The sequence below is a fragment of the Oncorhynchus mykiss genome, chromosome 24 (genome assembly GCF_057628025.1).
Source record: "Oncorhynchus mykiss isolate SJ-2025 chromosome 24, ASM5762802v1, whole genome shotgun sequence".
NCBI lineage: Eukaryota > Metazoa > Chordata > Actinopteri > Salmoniformes > Salmonidae > Oncorhynchus > Oncorhynchus mykiss.
Genome location: NC_143045.1, coordinates 7,213,973 through 7,228,337, shown reverse-complemented (window position 1 = coordinate 7,228,337; position 14,365 = coordinate 7,213,973). Strand labels below are relative to the sequence as shown.

Here is a 14,365-nt window from a genome sequence, read left to right as displayed (position 1 = left end):
ATGCCAGGAGAACGCTACCTGCCCCAATGCATATAGTGCCAATTGTAAAGTTTGCTGGAGTAGGAATAATGGTCTGGGGCTGTTTTTCATAGTTCTGGTTAGGCCCCTTAGTTCCAGTGAAGGCAAATCTTAACGCTACAGCATACAATGACATTCTAGATGATTATGTGCTTCCAACTTTGTGGCAACAGTTTGGGGAAGGCCCTTTACTGTTTCAGCATGACAATGCCCCCGTGCACAAAGCGAGGTCTATACAGAAATGGTTTGTCGAGATTGGTGTTGAAGAACTTGACTGGCCTGCACAGAGCCCCGACATCAAACCCATCGAACTCCTTTGGGATGAATTAGAATGCCGACTGCGAGCCAGGCCTAATCGCCCAACATCAGTGCCTTGTGGCTGAATGGAAGTAAGTCCCTGCAGCAATGTTCCAACATCTAGTGGAAAGCCTTCCCAGAGAGTGGAGGCTGTTATAGCAACTCCATATTAATCCATAATTTTGGAATGGAATGTTCGACGAGCAGGTGTCCACATACCTTTGGTCATTTAGTGTGTTTACTGACCAGATCATATGTATTATGTCAGACGAAAGCTTGTAGCCTACAGTAAAAACAACACTTGGGTAAATCGCACCTGTACTCCGCACTCCAGAACACCCTGTGGCGCGGCGACGATGAAAATATGGTTGTTGTTGACTGTCAGACACCACAGAAGAAGAAGGTTCTGTTTCAGGAAGTTGTAACAGGAATAATTATGTGTCTAACGTTGTCGTTGGTTAAATAGTTTTTGTGATGATTAATTCAAACGTTAACTTTGTGGGCAATGCATGAACATTCACACAGCTTACAATATGGCTAATATAGCAAGGACCGGAGACATTATCCATTTAAACGTTGGAGGAAAAAGGTGAGGACTGGCATTTCTTTGAATAGTTAGCTACCGCCTGCTAGCTATTGTTGTTGGGTGAATGCTAGCTAGCTATGTAAAAGTTGCTGGCTGGCTAGCTAACTAGATATTTTTGGTAATCAAATAACGTTAGTAACATTGTCTTAAGTTAGCAAACGAACTACTGTTAGTTAGATATTTTACCAGCTAAACCTTATGTCTCTGACAGTAAAGTTAGCAACTACTGACTTCACAGTGCAGCCGGAAGTGCAAAGCTAGCTAGCTCGGTAATGTTAGCTTGCTAGCTTTTCAATGGATTTGAACTTGATCAAACTTGAGTCTGTGTGTATGCTCATTTGAGTGATCATGTTGTTTCAGGTTCAGCACCTCCAGACAGACATTGACATGGGTCCCAGACTCCTTTTTCTCAAGGTAGGTAGACTCTCTTTATTTTGAGACCTAGGCCAATGCCTTTTATTAAATTCACAAGTGTCTTCATAATGACCCACTCCAACTCATTAATTACCGACCCATAGAGATGGCATGTGGTCATTTGCTGTAGCTCAGTACGGTCTAACTAGTGAGATGTGTTGTCTCTGCCAGTCTTCTAAGTGGGAGGATCTCAACCTTGAAGGATGAAACTGGAGCTGTAAGTTGTCTGAAATCGATTTTTAAAAAACTAGGCTATGTGTATATAAACCTATTTGATATTGGCAACCACTTAGGCCTACTTATAACATATTTGTAATGTGCTGCTGACCTTTATCTCCCACAGATCTTCATAGATCGGGACCCATCTCTCTTTACTCCCATACTGAACTTCCTGCGTACCAAAGAGTTGTTTCCCAGGTGCTGATTCCTTTGTTTACATTTGTTTACAATTAGAGTTTAAAAAAATCAACAAAAAAAATCTATTCAGCCTTGAGGGCAGGTTGTTTTCCAAATTACATTTCTTAATCTTTCTTTTTAGGTCTATAAATGTGCACCTGCTCATGCATGAAGCGGAGTTCTATGGCATCACTCCGTTGGGTAAGAAAGTAGCCAGTAGCTAGTCCAATACAGCTGTGAATGAGAGGCTGTCTTTCTTTGTGTGTGTTCGTGTCTGTACCTTGGTTACTTTTTTTTCTCTCACTCAGTGCGTAAGCTGCAGCTTTGTGACGAACTGGACCGATCTTCCTGTGGAAACGTGCTCTTCAATGGCTATCTGCCGCCTCCAGGTAGATTTGACTTCACTTCAAGGACAGTCAAAGTGTGTGTTTTTAATAAGTTTGATTTCCTGATCGTCTCCTCTTGTTCACCAGTGTACCCGGCAAAGCGGAGAAACCGCCACAGTGTGGCGGGACCTCAGTATATGGTGGGCTGTGCCTTGCCCATGGAGAGGGCTCCAGTGAGACGCAGCAACACCATGCCACCCAACCTGGGCAACGCGGGCATACTGGGTAAAGCAACGATTGAGGAGAGGATAAGTGGTGGTAAGGCCTCAGAATCACATGCACATTTAACATACACATTTTACAAGCATTTCTCTACACCTGCAATATTATCTGCTAAATATGTGTATGTGACCAATAAAATGTCATTTGAAAAGGTGCAGCAAAATGCTTATGTGGTAGTTTCCTCAATAGTGCAGTACAATCAACATCAGTAATAACAATGAAAGAGTCAAGTAAAAAAATAACTAATAGAAGAGGTAGTATGCATTAGGGATGTGACAAACGTTTCAACTTGCCTTTTGTGGGGGGGGGGTTACTGTAGATTTTTTTTTTTTAAATCACAAAATTCCACGTCAATTTACAATACATATGTAATAGGAACATTATTCTGCATGACAGCTAGGGCTCAATGAAGTTTCATCTCCCGCAGTCATATACAGTGGCAAGAAAAAAGTATGTGAACCCTTTGGAATTACCTGGATTTCCGCATAAATTGGTCATCAAATTTGATCTGATCTTTATCTAAGTCACAACAATAGACAAACATAGTGTGCTTAAACTAATAACACAGAAATTATTGTATTTTTCCTGTCTATAGTGAATACATCATTTAAACATTCAGTGTAGGTTGGAAAAAGTATGTGAACCCCTAGGCTAATGATTTCTCCAGAAGCTAATTGGAGCCAGGAGTCAGCTAACCTGGAGTCTAATCAATGAGACGAGATTGGAGATGTTGGTTAGAGCTGCCTTGCCCAATAAAAAAACACTCACAAAATTTGAGTTTGCTGTTCACAAGAAGCATTGCCTGATGTGAGCTATGCAACGAACAAAAGAGATCTCAGAAGACCTAAGATTAAGAATTGTTGACTTGCACAAAGTTGGAAAGGGTTACAAAAGTATCTCTAAAAAGCCGTGATGTTCATCAGTCCACAGTAAGTCAAAATGTCTATAAATTAGTACAGCACTGTTGATGCCTGCAAGAGCTAGGCACAGAATGCTCAATGTGGTTTAAGAAGAATCCTAGAGTGTCAGTTAAAGACTTACAGAAATCTCTGGAACATGCTAACATCTCTGTTGACAAGTCTACGATACGTAAAACACTGAACAAGAAGCCACTGATGTCCAAAAAAAACATTGCTGCAAGTCTGAAGTTTGCAAAAGTATACCTGGATGTTCCACAGCGCTACTGGCAAAATATTCTGTGGACAGATGAAACTACAGTTGGGTTGTTTGGAAGGAACACACAACACTACGTGTGGAGGAAAAAAGGCACAGCACACCAATATCAAAACCTCATCCTAACTGTAAAGTATGGTGGAGGGAGCATCATGATTTGGAGCTGTTTTGCTCCCTCAGGGCCTGGACAGCTTGCTATCATCGACAGAAAAATTAATTTCCAAGTTTATCAAGACATTTTGCAGGAGAATGTAAGGCTATCTGTCCGCCAATTGAAGCTCAACAGAAGTTGGGTGATACAACAGGACAACGACCCAAAACACAGAAGTAAATCAACAACAGAATGGCTTCAACAGAAGAAAATACACCTTCTGGAGTGGTGTATGGAGTCCTGACCTAAACCTGATTTGAGATGCTGTGGCATGACCTCGAGAGCGGTTCACACCAGACATCCCAAGAATATTGCTGAGCTGAAACAGTTTTGTAAGGAGGAATGGTACAAAATTCCTCCTGACCGTTGTGCAGGTCTGATCCGCAATTACGGAAAACGTTTGGTTGAGGTCATTGCTGCCAAAGGAGGGTCAACCAGTTATTGAATCCAAGGGTTCACATGCTTTTTCCACCCTGCACTGTGAATGCTTACACGGGGTGTTCAATAAAGACATGAAAACGTGTAATTGTTTTTAAGCAGATTGTTTGTCAATTGTTGTGACCTAGATGAAGATCAGATCAAATTTTATGACCAATTTATGCAGAAATACAGGTATTTCCAAAGGGTTCACATACATTTTCTTGCCACTGTACCCTTGAAAGCGCATTGGCTACGGCATGTCTATGTCTGGGTACACGACGGCTTTGCCGACACAACCTTCTCTGGAGATCGTTTCGAAGCGCCACTGAATGGGCATTTTACTGGTCTGTAAAGGAATGCCGCTTCTTGAAGCGGGACTAACGTCCATCGCTAGGCGACCGGAACTGTCAATCAAATAATCGAGGAGCCCACTCCTAAAAAAGTACTTAAAAGTTTTTTTTTAAATACCATGACTTACCAAGACATTTAGTAGATAGAAAATACTTAGTCCTCTAGGAATCTACTCCTAACATTCAGTATTAGGCTAAATGAATTCAGGCTTTCGTTCATTTAGACCGTAAGCAGGCTATATAAAGTTTAAACGCCTGCGGCTGGTAAAAGTTTGAGTAGCCAGTAGCCTACTAAATGAATACAGGCTATTTTTGCAGCCTATAGCCAATTTGATTTTGGGAATTGTATATCTAAGTTTCAATTAAACTATTTCGTTATCTAAACAATATTTAATATAATGGTGTTTTATGTTGGCTATATGCTTTCATTAGGTAATTAGAAGGCTCTTTTTCAAAGCAATTTGGGTTGTCAATGTGTTGCATCGTGTAACTAAGAAGATAGGCCTATCGCTCTTAATTCATGGCATGGTTTCCTTTTATCCTAATGTTGAATAGAGATGCAGTCAAATTCATTCATGCAGGGAAGGGGAATGGCCTAGTAGCCTACTACTCTGGAGTCATAAAAAACAATTAACTAAATTGATGTTATTTGGCGGGTGGGGTTGCAGAGAAAAATCTGTCCTGTTGCTGGATATGGGGTGGGGCTCGGAATTGATATGGCTGGCGCGGGGTGAGTGTGGCTCCAAAGAACTGACCCGTGCGGGTCTGTGTTTATGTATAAGGGGTTGGCTGTGTGGGACGTCGGTGCAAACAGTCTCCAAGGTGCAGGTCTGTGTAAGGAGACCACCAGGGCTAGAGTGAACCGTCCGTGACTCAGACCGTGACGATCTTTCGGGACAGTATTTTGACATTCTATTTAGCTTCAATATATATATATTTATTTATATTTCAATCAATATGTCTTGTCTGGTTGCAATGGATTGAAAGTAAAAGCTCTAATCTGGAGCCATTTATTTGTTAAGGGAATATTATCAACCTGGAGGGTTCACCTTCACCCACGCCTGTTCATCTTTCCCTTCCGACACAGCTCAGCTTGCTGACCCAGGCATGGTCCGCATCATCTGTGGCCACCACAACTGGATCGCTGTGGCTTATGCCCAGTTTGTTGTTTGTTACCGGTAAGAACACAGGACTTCCGTGTACAATATCACAGCGTCGTATGAATCAGTCTTTTTTTGGGGGGGGGGGGTAAGGACCGTCGAGGGTGTTAAACTGTGCCGTCCTCGTCCATCAGAGTGAAGGAGTCTACGGGCTGGCAGCAAGTGTTCACCAGTCCCCGCCTGGACTGGGTGATTGACAGGGTGGCGCTCAACGCCAAGGTGATGGGCGGCTCCCTGGGAGACAACGACAAGATGGTGGCCGTGGCCTCGGGCACAGAGATCATCCTCTGGACTATCTGTCCCGACGGCAACGGCAACGAGATAGGTCAGTCCGCAAACGGATGAACGCACAGTGTTAAAGCAAACGTTACGGGTATAGTTTTTATCGCTCAAAATGTTTATTTGTTGACTTGTCGTTTTAGTACTTTAAGAGACCACGTCATAGGTAGTTGTGGGGGCTTATTGTAAGGGCCGTGCTAATAGGTCTCCGTTGTACCTGCTTCCCTCCAGGTGTGTTCAGTCTGAATGTCCCCGTGGAGGCTCTCTTCTTCGTGGGGAACCAGCTTATTGCCACCAGCCACACAGGGAAAGTGGGAGTATGGAATGCAGTGACCAAACATTGGCAGGTAAAGTTGTGTCCGTACGTTCTGTAAGAATGCCACGTCAAAAGAGCATATTATGTATATTAATAGTATATGTGGTCTTGTATGGCTCAGTTGCCAACGCCAGGATTGTGGGTTCGATTCCCGGGGCCACCCATATGTAAAATGTATGCACACAGGACTGTAAGTTGTGTTGGCTAAATGGCATATATTATATGTATTGTACACCATTTCATGTTTTCCTTTTGTCTTTCCCTTCTCAGAATCAAGATGTGGTTCCCATTAATAGCTATGACACTGCCGGATCGTTCCTCATTCTAGGCTGCAACAATGGGTCCATATATTATATAGGTAAGGGAAGTCATCTTTTCTACCTATGACGCAATAATGGACAACTATTGAAATAGTTTTTCTGTGTAGAAGAATGCAGTGTTTTTGTAGTACATCATTCAGTATAAGTATATGAATACAGTTGCAAAATATAGACCTCTCATGGACGTGTTCTTGTCAAACAGATGTTCAGAAGTTTCCATTGAGGATGAAGGACAATGACCTCCTAGTCACAGAGTTGTACCGCGACCCCACGGAGGACGCCATCACTGCTCTCAGTGTCTACCTCACGCCCAAAACAAGTATGTCTGCCCGTTTCGATTTTTACCTTCACTCAAATTAATTTCTTTTTTCTGCATGTTTTTAAGGATTAGCCAGTATCAATTGGTCAATTGTGGTTATTGGAAATAGAAACTTAATAAATACATGTTGCAAAACAATTATTTTCTGAAAAACTTGTTTGCCGTGTTACTTCATTTATGGTCAGCAATGGTCATTTTATAGGCAGCTGGCAGATTTTGAATGGTTCCCGGTGGCGTTTCGCTAACTCTTTACCTAACGTTAACCTTTAAACTAATCTTGACCTTTACCCTAACCTCACGTCCCTAACATGAACACTAACTTAAACCAATTTCGATCCTAATGCCTCAACCTTAACCTTTTTGGGTCTACCGGCTGACTATCCACTTCCATTTCTTGATATGCACGGTACATAACACCGCATGCGTTGTGGCTAAAATAGTGTATGGGATAAAAGTCCCCAATGTGTCGTCAGGCGACAGCGGCAACTGGATCGAGATCGCTTACGGGACCAGCTCGGGCACGGTGCGGGTCATAGTGCAGCACCCGGAGACCGTTGGCTCTGGGCCCCAGCTCTTCCAGACCTTCTCAGTCCACCGTAGCCCCGTCACCAAGATCATGCTCTCTGAGAAGCACCTCATATCAGGTGAGAATGGTTGGCTAGGAGCCTCCACGTTTTAGGGATGATCGTTACTTCGCTGTGTATTCTACCATCTCCGCTTGTGAGCTGTTGGATGTTATGCTTCTGAATTAATTTAGCTACATTTCTCATTGGGGTTGATTTGATTTTTGCCTTTTCGGATGTCAGCTGACACGGCGATACGTTAAACATTGATGTTGCTGACAGAGAAACGTTGGTCCTCCAAGTTTAGTGCAGAAGATGGGGCCCATCATGCAGATGTGTTTGGGCTAACCCTGTTGTGTCGTCAGTGTGTGCAGACAACAACCACGTGCGGACATGGACGGTGACTCGCTTCAGGGGCATGATCTCCACCCAGCCAGGCTCCACCCCCCTCACCTCCTTCAAGATCCTCTCTCTGGAGGACATCGACGGCCACGGGGGCTGTGCTGCCGGCACTGAGATAGGTAAGCAGACAGAGGTCAGGGGTCAAAAGTGGACACTGGTTTGTTAACATTTTTAGAGATGCAATGAGAAAAGGACTGTAAGGGTACGTACTGTAAGGGTACGTACTGTAAGGGTACGTACTGTAAGGGTGCGTGTTCCTCTCGAACAGGTCCGTATGGCGAGCGAGACGACCAGCAGGTGTTTATCCAGAGGGTCGTCCCCGACACAGACAAACTCTACGTGCGCCTCTCGTCCAACGGGAAGAGGGTGTGCGAGGTGCGCTCTGTGGACGGCACCTCCATCACCTCCTTCATGGTGCACGAGTGCGAGGGGTCCAGCCGCATCGGCTCACGTCCCCGCCGCTACCTCTTCGGTGGCCACGCCAACGGTAGCATCCAGATGTGGGACCTGACCACCGCCATGGAGATCGCAGGGAAAGTGGACATCAGGGGTACGACGACCTCCGCTCTACAACACGTGGCTTTTTTTTTTGTGGTTTGCTTAAGTGATGTGTCCTAGAAGTTGAGTTGAGGCCTCTGACTGTCTCTGTCTGGTTGTCCCTCAGCGCTGGGAGGCCCAACAGAGGAGGAGCTCCTGGAGCTGCTGGACCAGTGTGACCTGGCTCTGACCCGTACGCCCGACATGAGTCCCGCTGCCTCCTTCACCCACTCCTCCACACCCCGAGCCTCCACCTCCAGGTACACCAGCCACCATTGCCAACTGCCCATGTAATCACACACCTGCTACATGACCCATACAGCTGCGTATATTAACCCACTGATGCTATCCTTTCTGCAAGTGCACATGTTCAGGGCATAAAATGAACACCCACCAAAATGCGAGTAGCTTTAGTTTGGGGGGGTGGTCAATTTGCAGGGCTCTACAATGTGAGCGTTGCATTCGCATTTGTGAATAAAAATAGAATCAAAAGTAAAGTATGAGAGTATGTGCGAAAAATGCTGAAGTAGGTGCCTTCAAAGTATAGTGTTTCTAATTGCACAAAGGAATACAAATCCCACCTCACGCAGCAACAGCTTTGCGCAATGTAAGTGAACCCCTGATAGATTCATTTTTTTGTAGGCACAGGCATAAAAGTTGGTCTAATTTACTCAAGTCATCAAAGTGAGACTTTGTCCTGGTGTTTCTTGGCTATTTACATTGTTGTGTTCACAAGCGCCGTTGTTTTTCAATGTTTGTTTGAATCTGCTGCTTCAACTGATAGTGAAGACGATGTCTACTACGAGTCACATCCCAAATGTTACAGACGCATGGCATGACTCGATTAGCCTCGTTACCACGGTAACCTTCCGCCCTTAAAAGGGGCAGCTGAACATTGTCTCATCTGATATTTTGGTTAAAAGAAAAAATTAAATGAAGCATAATACCACATTACTTCTTACTAATACATTTTTTGTTTTGGAAAAATTCCAGAGATTGTAATTATGGCAAATTGTTTTTGGGCTGGTAAAAAAAAATCTGCCTGCCACAGTGGCTGGTGGAACAAAAAGTACATTTTAGGCCCTGATCATATATCTCTCTGTTTCTTGTCTCTGCAGTTTGCAGTCCCAGCTGAGTGAGAGCTCCAGAGAGCGTGGGACCAGAGGAGGTGTGAGCAGCTCGGGTCCCTTCTCTGGTAGCCTGCCCCGCCAGGCCCCTCCGGTGCCCCTCACCAAGCCCCGGGACATGGCTCTCTCCATGGCGGGGTTGGGCATCCAGCCCCACCACCTGGGTCTGAGCCAGGCCTCCCTCAGCAGCAGTGGCAGCCCCCGGCCCGGCCGCACCGTCCCCCAGGACAGAGACCGGGACGGTGGCATGGGGTCTCTGCGCAGGGGTAGTTTTGTTGAGCGTTGTCAGGAGCTTGCCAAGGTCTCGGACTCTGCAGGAGGGGCGGAGGGGGGCACGCGGCGCAGCCTGGCTGTATGCTCGGAGTTGGAGGCTAGACTGGGTCTACGGACCCCCGCCTCTTTCTCCAGCCCCCCTGCAGCCTCCCCAACTTCATCGCCGCGCCGGCCGCAGCCCACCTCACCCAGCCCTGCCCCTGCTACAATCGTCAGTCCAACCCGCTCCCAGACCCCCGTGTCGCCTCGTCGAGCTGACACCTCCCCTACTACAGAAGTCCCGCCCCCTGAGGCTGCAGCAGCCACTCCAGAGAGCTCCTCCCCTGTGCCCCCCACCAGTTCTAAACCCCCTATGAATGAGACCAGCTTCTGACTGGCTCGGTGATGTATGAGTGAGTGGACAAACAATGGACGCTTTTGGTGTTTCTGAGCATGTGTGGTTTAGTGACGGCACCTATTGTCGCATTTATGGACATTTTCTTTTTTAGCATCAAGGACACATCAAATGTCATTCTTCTGTTTTCAAAAGATGAATATACAACATATATCCAAACTGTCAATGTGTTGATGATACACATTGTAAATCTAGCCATGTATACAGTTGTTCGGTTGCATTTGGTAGAGCAGTCCATTTAATTAAATTACACTGAACAAAAATATAAATGCAACAATTTCAAAGATTTTACTGCGTTACAGTTCATATAAGGAAATCAAGTCAATTTAAATAAAATCATTAGGCCCTAATCTATGTATTTCACATAGCTGGGAATACAGATATGCATCTGTTTGTCACAGATACCTTAAACATTTTTGTAGTGTGGTCAGAAAACCAGTGAGTATCTGGTGTGACCACCATTTGCCTTATGCAGCACAACACATCTCCTTTGCAAAGAGTTGATCAGGCTGTTGATTGTGGCCTGTGGAATGTTGTCCCACTCCGCTTCAATAGCTGTGCGAAGTCGCTGGATATTGGTAGGAACTGGAACATGCTGTTAAACAAAATCGAATCCAGAGCATCCGAAACATGCTCAATGAGTGACATGTCTGAGAATGCAAGCCATGGAAGAACTGGGACATTTTGTGTACAGGTCCTCGCAACATGGGTCAGTGTATTATCATGCTGAAACATGAGGTGATGGCGGCAGATGAATGGCACGACAATGGGCCTCAGGATCTCGTCACGGTATCTCTGTGCATCCGTGGAGGCTGGTGGGCTCATAGTAATGGCTGGAATGGAATAAATGGAACTGTGTATTTAACAAATCAAATATATGGAAACCACATGTTTGACTCCGTTCCATTCCAGCCATTACAATGCGTCCGTCCTCCTGTAGCTACTCCCACCAGCCTCCATTGCCGTGCACTCAAATTGGCATCGATAAAATGCTCTTTTGTTTGTTGTCCGTAGCTTATACCTGCCCATACCGTAACCCCACCGCCACCATGGGGCACTCTGTTCACAACGTTGACATCAGCAAGCCTCTTGCCTACACAATACCGGGATTAATCTGTGAAGAGCACACTTCTCCAGTGTGGCCATCGAAAGTGAGCATTTGAGATTTTTTTTAGGATGAGCACGCAGATGAGCTTCCCTGAGACAGTTTCCGATAGTTTCTGCAGAAATTGTATTATTCGGTTGTGCAAAACCACAGTTTCATCAGCTGTCCAGGTTGGCTGGCCTCTAAACGTTTCTGATATCCTCTATAGATTTCTCTTTCAGTCTTCCTGCTTTGCGCTACGGTTGGCTTTCTGTACCTTGAATGAATCAATAAGCCTACTGCACACGCAGTATCAAATGTAGTGATGATTGTTGACGAAGAATCCGATGGCAAATCTATAGATAAATGATAGACATTTTATCATTCATATGTTTAGTTACATCTGACTAACTTACTGCCATTTTGGATCATTCTTTTTCAAGTCTTCGTCCAGATCACAACCCAGTGCCTCACGTACCTGTGTTTTATCTTTTTTTTTTTTTTTTTATGGGTTATGACCATTTTACCCAAACTTCGTTACAAGGACAAGCAACTTGATTGTGGAGTGATTCTACCAAATGTCGGTAGAGGTCTATCTCTTTGCTTTTTCTGAACACATGTTTGTGTATTTAGTGGTTTCTGTCGCAATGTTAACCGGTTTGATTGATTTGTCACTGACAACAACGTAGTTCAGCAGTATTTCCTGTTGCACCAATAGCTCAGATGAAGAGGCGTGTTCAAGTGTCTCTGTTTACTGTCTTGTCTAATACTTGTCACACTTCTTTTTTTTCTTTTTTGTCTTTCACTTTGGTAGCATTTGTTTTTCCTCTGCAATTCCATGATGTGCCACATAAATGAAGCAGAAAGTCATACTATTAATCAAACTCTTACATTTATGTGTGTGTTTGTGTCATTGGTTAAACTGGCACCACCTTGAATATTTTGTGAAATTGTAAGAAACACAAAGGTAGGCTTTTAACCCATTATCCTACGTTGTTTTAAATGCCATTTTCTGACTCTATATATATAATAATATATACACACACAGTAACAGTCAAAAGTTTTGATGTCTTCACTATTATTCAACAATGTACAAAATAGTAAAAATAAAGAAAAACCCTGGAATGTGTAGGTGTGTCAACTTTTGACTGGTACTGTGTATGTATGTATATATACAGTTGAAGGTGGAAGTTTACACACTTAGGTTGGAGTCATTAAAACTCGTTTTTCAACCACTCCACAAATATCTTGTTAACAAACTATAGTTTTGGCAAGTCGGTTAGGACATCTACTTTGTGTATGACACAAGTAATTTTTCCAACAATTGTTTACAGATTATTTCATTTATAATTCACTGTATCACAATTCCAGTGGAATTACGTACACTAAGTTGACTGTGCCTTTAAACAGCTTGCAAAATTCCAGAAAATGATGTCATGGCTTTAGAAACTTCTGATAGGCTAATTGACATAATTTGAGTCAATTGGATACATTTCAAGGCATACTTTCAAACTCAGTGCCTCTGCTTGACATCATGGGAAAATCAAAAGAAATCAGCCAAGACGTCAGAAAAAAATGTGTAGACCACAAGTCTGGTTCATCATTGGGAGCAATTTCCAAATGCCTGAAGGTACCACGTTCATTTTCTAGACTACTAGACTACCTGCCTCCTCTAACCACTAGACTCATCTGTACAAACAATAATACACAAGTATAAACACCATGGGACCACGCAGCCATCATACCGCTCAGGAAGGCGACGCGTTCTGTCTCCTAGAGACGCACTTTGCACCAAAGTACGTTCAAGTCATTCCCAGGACAAAACCAAAGGACCTTGTGAAGATGCTGTAGGAAACAGGTACAAAAGTATCAATATCCACAGTAAAACAAGTACTATATCGAAATAACTTAAAAGGCCGCTCAGCAAGGAAGAAGCCACTGCTCCAAAAGAGTCCATAAAAAAGCCAGACTACGGCTTGCAACTGCACGTGGGGACAAAGATTGTACTTTTTGGAGAAATGTCCTCTGGTCTGATGAAACAAAAATAGAACTGTTTGGCCATAATGACCATCGTTATGTTTGGAGGAAAAAGGGGGAGCCTTGCAAGCCGAAGAACACCATCCCAACTGTGAACCACTGGGGTGGTGACAGCATCATGTTGTGGGGGTGCTTTTCTGCAGGAGGGACTGGTGCACTTCACAAAATAGATGGCATCACGAAGAGGAAAATTATGTGGATATATTGAAGCAACATCTCAAGACATCAGTCAGGAAGTTAAAGCTTGGTCGCAAATGCGTCTTCCAAATGGACAATGACCCCAAGCAAACTTCCAAAGTTGTGGCAAAATGACTTAAGGACAACAAAGTCATGGTATTGGAGTGGCCATCACAAAGCCCTGACCTCAATCCCATAGAAAATTTGTGGGCAGGACTGAAAAAGCGTGTGAGGCCAACAAACCTGACTCAGTTACACCAGCTCTGTCAGGGGAATGGGCCAACATTCACCCAACTTATTGTGGGAAGCTTGTGGAAGGCTACCTGAAACATTTGACTTAAGTTAAACCATTTAAAGGCAATGCTACCAAATACAAATTAAGTGTATGTAAACTTCTGACCCACTGGGAATGTGATGAAATGAATAAAAGCTGAAATATATCGTTCTCTACTATTATTCTGACATTTCACATCCTTAAAATAAAGTAGTGATCCTAACTGACCTAAACAGGATTTTTACTAGGATTAAATGTCAGGAATTGTGAAAAACTGAGTTTAAATGTATTTGGCTAAGGTATATGTAAACTTCTGACTTCAACTGTGTGTGTGTGTATGTATATATATATATATATATATATATATAAATCAGCCTATATATGTCTATGTAACAAATATCTTAAATGGAAATGTAACATTGAATGTTCTGTGTTTGTCTGTACAAAGTACATATGTCTGTCCATGAACTAATAATTATTATTTTGGCAACAGTGGGATTGCTTTGTCAGTAGCAGAATGTTAGCCGAGGATGCTGGGAGTGCATTTCATATACAATACCCTCGAGTTTCTCCCTTTTTTGACTGTACTTTTCTAATCTGATCTTCATAAATCGAATAAAACTATTAACTAATTAGTGAGCCTACATTGGGGTTCAACATGAAAAACAATGTTCACGCTCCAATGTCTGT

The 14,365-nt window shown here is 43.6% G+C and overlaps 1 protein-coding gene across 2 annotated transcripts; it reads left to right on the top strand.

Moving 5' to 3' along the window:
- The first annotated feature begins 647 nt into the window (after positions 1-647).
- LOC110503590 (SH3KBP1-binding protein 1) lies at positions 648-12,319 on the top strand. 2 transcript variants are annotated; one of them, XM_021581997.3, is made up of 17 exons: positions 648-904; positions 1,262-1,315; positions 1,487-1,532; positions 1,659-1,732; positions 1,854-1,912; positions 2,020-2,100; positions 2,185-2,355; positions 5,501-5,591; positions 5,708-5,898; positions 6,084-6,199; positions 6,439-6,526; positions 6,691-6,807; positions 7,281-7,451; positions 7,736-7,891; positions 8,041-8,322; positions 8,437-8,569; positions 9,428-12,319. In XM_021581997.3, exons 1-17 carry the CDS (start codon positions 825-827, stop codon positions 10,080-10,082), a joined length of 2,565 nt encoding a protein of 854 aa, XP_021437672.1. In that variant the 5' UTR covers positions 648-824; the 3' UTR covers positions 10,083-12,319. The 2 variants fall into 2 exon arrangements, with proteins under 2 accessions (XP_021437672.1, XP_021437671.1); XM_021581996.3 differs by having other exon boundaries at positions 7,263-7,451.
- Positions 12,320-14,365: the final 2,046 nt, after the last annotated feature.